At 35.8% G+C, this 6,310-nt stretch overlaps 2 protein-coding genes across 2 annotated transcripts; one reads left to right on the top strand and one right to left on the bottom strand.

The window, feature by feature from the left end:
* The first annotated feature begins 1,350 nt into the window (after nt 1-1,350).
* On the top strand, nt 1,351-3,569 carry LOC134234611 (uncharacterized). The gene is made up of 6 exons (XM_062716689.1): nt 1,351-1,503; nt 1,904-1,993; nt 2,129-2,233; nt 2,393-2,749; nt 2,893-2,976; nt 3,454-3,569. The coding sequence occupies exons 3-6, from the start codon at nt 2,215-2,217 to the stop codon at nt 3,567-3,569; spliced, it is 576 nt and encodes a 191-aa protein (XP_062572673.1). The 5' UTR covers nt 1,351-1,503; nt 1,904-1,993; nt 2,129-2,214.
* Nucleotides 3,549-5,382, bottom strand: LOC134234612 (uncharacterized). The gene is made up of 2 exons (XM_062716690.1): nt 5,177-5,382; nt 3,549-4,886 (listed from the first exon to the last, which is right to left on the bottom strand). The coding sequence occupies exons 1-2, from the start codon at nt 5,290-5,292 to the stop codon at nt 4,124-4,126; spliced, it is 879 nt and encodes a 292-aa protein (XP_062572674.1). The 5' UTR covers nt 5,293-5,382; the 3' UTR covers nt 3,549-4,123.
* Nucleotides 5,383-6,310: the final 928 nt, after the last annotated feature.

Genomic DNA, 6,310 nt, shown 5'->3' with positions numbered 1-6,310 from the left:
ACTCTCGGGTTTTTCCGTTGATTTTCGTATTAGTGCTGGACCTTCCATACTGTCAGTTTTGAAATGTAGAAATCATAAAAGTGCTATTGAGAACCCCGAAATTGTCTGGGAAAAAATAAATAAGGAAATAAAATTAGGTCGATATAGAGGTCCTTATGATCAACCCCTCTTTCCAAATTATTTTTGTTCATCTTTAGGTTTGGTTCTTAAAAAAGAAGTAGGAAAATATCGTGTCATTCATGATTTGTCCTTTCCTAAAGGAGCGTCTATTAATGATTCAATTCCACGAGAGTTCTGTTCTGTCTCTTACGAAAACATAGGGACTGTTATCGGTTTAGTTCAATCACATGGGTTTAATTCGCTTATGGCAAAAGCAGATATTGAGGACGCTTTTCGTTTGCTTCCTAACCACCCTGATGATTATCATTTACTTGGCTTTGTATGGGAAGGTAAATATTACTATGACACATGTTTACCTATGGGTTGCTCATCTTCATGTCAGCTTTTTGAGAAATTCTCATCAGCACTCCATTGGGTTTTATCACAGAAATTTAGGGTGGTAGGCATATCACATCTTCTGGATGACTTCTTCTTCGTCGGTAAACAAAATACTAGTGTTTGTGCACACTCGCTAGATCAATTTTTAGAATTATGTAATGATATTGGTGTACCAATTAAGAATGAAAAAACTCAGTTACCAACGAAAATAATTACAATTTATGGAATAGAAATTGATTCCATGTTAATGGTCGCACGTTTACAAGACGAAAAAAATTGGTAAAATATCTTGTAATTTTGCATACTTTTAAGAAAAATCGCAGCATTTCTTTATAAGAGCTCCAGTCATTAATTGGGTTATTAAACTTTGCTTATAGTGTTGTTATTCCAGGCAGGCTTTCCTACGTAGACTGATCGACATTACAACCGGACATTCTTGTCCGACATACCGCATTACACTTAATGCTGAAGCTAGGTCATTGCATGCCTGGTCTACTTTTATTGATAATTTTAACGGAAAATCCTGTTTTTTATTTGATAAATGAGTTTCATCATATTATATTCTGATGCTGCAGGCGTGCATGGAGGTTATGCAGCTGTTTTTGGCTGTAAATGGTTCACTGGCGAGTGGTCAAATGACATGGAGTCTTGGCATATTACTGCCAAAGAACTGTTTCCTATAGTGTTAGCTTTAGAGTTGTGGGGTCATTACTTAAAAAAACCATAGAATATTATTTTTTACGGATAATGCCGCTGTTGTCGATATAATCAATAAAACTTCATCAAAGAACAAAATAGTCATGAAATTGGTTTAGTTTTAGCCGCATTGAAATATAACATCTGGCGTACTTGTTTCTCAGCCGGCGGTGAGCCCGGCGAAGCGGCTGCATTACTTTTTTCTGAGCCGAGGTTGCGCGCGCAGTTCCGGCGTACGCCGCATTGAGCCACCTCTTTCAAACCGGCTCCAATCGGCTGCTGAAGATAAAAGATGGCGTCGGATGAACAGTACGTATAAGTCGCAGGATATTTTCCCTAATTTTTTGGATTGTGTTGTGATAAGCAAACAATTTATTTATAATCAAAGAAACATGAAATGTCTTACAGACATTTTTACGAGAAAAAAAAATTAATTCATCTACGATGCAATTTTTAGAGATGTAAAACGATGCAGCAGAATTGAAAATTATATATTTGATGCTCTGTCTCTAAATAATTTGAAAGCCAAAGTGGATCTATAACTGAAATAAAATAAAAATAAATCTTTGGGGGGGGGGGGGAGAAAAGATCAACATAATTAATCAGAATCATTTCTTTCTCAGAAAATATTTATTCTGTCAACAGAACTATAGTCATAACTATAACTCAAAGTATGTAATATAATCTGTAATAATTCTCTCTTTTGTAGGTACAAGAATTTCGAAGTAACTTTACAAAACGGAAAAAGTATTCAAGGTTCAGGTGTCTCCTGAGCTTTTGGAGCACTATAATTCCACAGGTTTGGTTCAGTCAAATATTTAATGATTTTTTGTTTAAAAACAAGACTGCCTCCTTATTTAAAAGTAAAAACAGCTTTTGAACTTCAAAATATTTTTATATTATGGTCATTTATTTAAATTTTATGAATGTTTAGATCCTGATGCTAAAACTCTAGCACAAACACTTATTGCCCAGGCTGCTCTGGAAAAGTCACAAATTGAAGTCCATGGTTCACCAGAAATGGGTGATAAGCTTCCAGGTATGATGGTTATGATGATGAACTTGTGCATTTTCATAAACATAATTTTAACTTCAATCATAAAATTTAACCTTGTTATTTTATATATATAAATCATAATTTGAATTTTTGTACAAATGCATTTTTTATTTCACTTATCTGATTTTAATGGTTTTATAGACATTACATCAATAGACACTGCTGGGCCTAGTGCATCTGGCACCCCCTCACCTTCACCCATGCCATCTGGATGGTCAGAAAAAGCGGAAAATTGTTTACTGGATTTTTTTAGAGAGGTCAGCAAGCAACCAGTCAAAAATAAATGGCTCAAAATTGCAGGAAAAATGAAAGACATTGGATTTGATTATTCTTCTGAGCAGTGCCGTCTTAAAATCAAATCACTGAAAGAAAGACATGCCAGACTTTCGAAAAAGAGGTGTACATCAGGGGAGGGTGGAGTAGAGGACGTCTTGGAAGATAAGATGGCAGAGACGTTCTCTACTCCAGACTGCAAGCCCCTACATATCTCTGAATCTGGTAGGTAAAACTATAAAAACCTTTTTATAAAAATCTCTCATTTTTTATTTTAAAAATAGATTTGGTCTATGCTGTATCATTAGTTTTTTTCTTCAACAAATCCTATCTATTTCCAATAACTTGAATGATTTTTTTTCATGAAGGCAAAGGCAATTCAGATGCCCAGAGTTCCAGTGACACAAGTGATGAGAAGCTGCAACCCGTTGCAAAGAAAGTGAAAAAATGTGGTAAGAAATTGTATTTGTAACTGGTTTTGAAAAAAATAATTAGGTTGACAAGTTGCATATACAAAAGCATAAAAGACTACAATTATTTTCAAAATTCTGGATAGATAAAAGTCATATATTCCCTGAGACGACCAGTGCATCCAAGTGGCTTGGGGGGGGGGGGGGGGGGGTTCATCACTGCATAGCTGAATGTAACTGCAGAGAAGGACTGCCATATCTTCTGTTGAAACGTCAGATTGGTTCTTTCTTAAAAAATCAATGGTCTTTCACTAAAGTTTCATACTTGATCATTTTCCCCGAAACTACTCCTAGACACCTTGTAGTGGTTAAAGAGAAACTCACCGAGTTCAAATTTTATCCAGGTTGCAAAAATGGATGTTAGATTAATGGTATATTTTTCATTTCCAAAGTGTATAACATTTCATTGAGTAAATGTAATGAATTACATAATTGATAATTACAATAATTATTTTTTAGAACAAAGGCCAACTGTGATGGATATACTGGAGAGAGCAGAGAAAGAATCGGAAAAGCGTCACAAAGAAAAAAATGGAAATCATGAAGGGATGTCAAAAATGGTGAAAAAGGAATGAAGCTAGGACAATTACTCTGTAATGACAATTTTATTCTTATCTCTTCGAAGTTGGAAAGCAGCATTATTGTTAGTCATTGTTATTTCCCATGTGCCAAATAGCAATTATTTTTCTTCTTTTTTTTCCAAGTGACTGTGGGCAGTCTGTTTCATTTGGAGCTTATGATGTTTTTTAAGAGCCCTTGTTTTTTAATGTTATTTTTTAAATTAAAATAAAACTGTTCAACATAGGTATTTATTGTGTTTTATACATTATTCAGTATAATCAAGTTAACCTTTCAGAAAAATAGTTCAATTAGAGAGTCTGTTTGTAATCATTATTCTTTTTAATGGTCCTTGTGCATCTTGTTCTTCCAACGGCATTGGATTTACATCCTGATTTTTATCTCGGTCAAGGAATTCTTCCACTTCCTCTCCACTGCAAATGCAGATATTGTGAAGGATGCATGTAGCCTGAATAACTTCACAAGTATCCTTAATTTTTCTATTATGAATGTATTTCAATCTTCGGAAGCGACCTTTAAGCAGTCCAAATGCCCGTTCAATAATTTGTCTTTAGGATGAGAGACATTTGTTAAAGTATGTCTGCTGTCTAGTAAGATGTCCTGTATCTCTGTAAGGGGTTAAAAGCCATACTCTTAAAGGGTAAGCTGCATCTCCAAGCAGGTGAAACCGGCCATATTCACATTTTTGGTAACCTGACTCCCACACATGGGAATTTTTCAATACTTTGGCATCATGGACTCGGCCAGGCCAACCGATATTGGTATGAATAAACTGCATATCATCTTTGCATTTGCCTTGAAGTATAATAGAGTGAAATCTTTTCCTGTTATAATATGACTGGGGGTTTTCTGAGGGGGGTTCAATCTGGATATGAGATCCGTCAATGGCTCCAATAATTCCAGGAAACTCATGAACACCCATGTCGTTGAAGTTGGTAGCAATCATATCCATTTCTGTTACACTTGGCCATTTTATGAATTTACTCAAGAGGTTGTTGATTATACATTTAATCACCAGATTTTTATGCTTTAGAAAAGTGTATTCTGTCAAACCGAATCTGTCACTAATTTCCATAGTATTTTCTTGGGATGCTAAGTACCGTAATGTCATCAAAATTTTCTTCTCCGTCTGGTTTTCCTCTCTGCCTCCCCTGAACTCCCTTTTTCTAAGCTCTCGACATTGTCCAAGGTGCTGGTATAAAATCTCAGCGGTACCTCTAGAAACTCTAAAAAATCTTCTAAATGTATCTGGGAGAAACAACGGAACAGTTGTTTCAAAGAAGTGTTGAGTTTTCATTCTTGTCCTTCGTGCCCTGCAGAGATAAAGAACGAAAATCACGATTCCAATCCATAAACAGATAAATAGTGATAACTCAAAGGTGTTGGAAGCAAATTAATCAAAATTGGGCGGCGAATTGACATGGGGGGGCGAATTGACGGGGGGGGGGGCTAAACCAACGTAAAGAAAAAGTCCCCCGTTCAGACTCCTATTTAAATCACATAACACGTACAATTGACTTTCTGACTATATTTTTAGTAAGTACTCAAAAACATTGGAAAATGCATGCGAACCAGGGAATATTTTTAATTAAGAATGCCTCACCTGTGATCAAGCATTAAGGCCTTTGTAGGCAAAGTAAAATCATCGTCATCGTCATCGTCAAGCTGATCCAACAGGAAAGGAATTAAACATAAAATTATTTCGTTGTTGTCAGCCATGTTTATTATTTCGCCGGTTTCAGCCGAATCACTTTTTTCTTCAACAGCTTCCGGCGTAAGCCGTTTCGAAAAAACGGCTGAGAAACAAGTACGCCCATCTTCTTCCGAGCTAAACATATCAAGGGGAAACATAACATAATTTGTGATCTCCTTTCTCGCTTTCTTTTTCAGAAAGCTCACAAATTGGCACCATGGTTGGCAACTTGTCCAACCAATATCCCAGATCACTTCTTGATAGTTTAGTTACATCCCTGTTAAAGGCATCACTGTCATCCGCCACATTTACATCGTATAACAGATTTATTCAAAATTATGTGCAGTTTTGCAACATTTATTTCCAAGAGTGTCAGGCATTTCCATCTTCCCATGTGATGTTGACTCAATATATAACCTATTTGTTTTTGAAGGGTTATAGCCCATCCACAATAGCAACGCACATGTCTGCAATTAGTTTTGTACACAAAGCCAACAGTCTGAATGACCCTACTAACAACTTCTTAATAAAAAAGATTTTGAAAGGTGCGCACAATATAAGGGGTTCAGCGGATTGTAGACTTCCAATAACAAAAGACATATTAACAAGATTAATTTCATCAATTCCATATGTCGTGTCAAATTGTGATAATCAACTGCTTATAACTGCAATGTTTTTGTTAGCCTCTTACGCATTTTTAAGAATGGGTGAGATTACGGTCAAGTCGTCATCGGAGTTCTCAGCCGTTTTACAATTTGAAAATCTATCTTTTGAATGGGATAACGCATCATTATTGGGAATGTCGATAATTCTTGTTCACTATAAACATAGTGACCTACACCCTAAAACTATTTTTATCCCAAGGCAGTGTAATAATCAGGCTTGCCCAGTTTATGCACTTTACAAATACGTAAAGGCATTCAATCACACTAAAGGTTCCTTGTTTCAATTTAAATGTGGAACTCCTATTTCTCGTTCTTTCTTTAACTCAGTTCTCGGATCAGCTGTTTCATTTATAGGTCTGGATAATAGATTTTACAAAGG

The sequence above is a fragment of the Saccostrea cucullata genome, unplaced genomic scaffold (assembly GCF_032062105.1).
Source record: "Saccostrea cucullata isolate Sc308-1 unplaced genomic scaffold, CSIRO_AGI_Scuc_v1 ctg4354, whole genome shotgun sequence".
In the NCBI taxonomy this organism is placed as follows: Eukaryota; Metazoa; Mollusca; class Bivalvia; order Ostreida; family Ostreidae; genus Saccostrea; species Saccostrea cuccullata.
The sequence above is the reverse complement of the archived record's forward strand: the minus strand, read 5'-3'. Positions and strand labels throughout refer to the sequence as shown.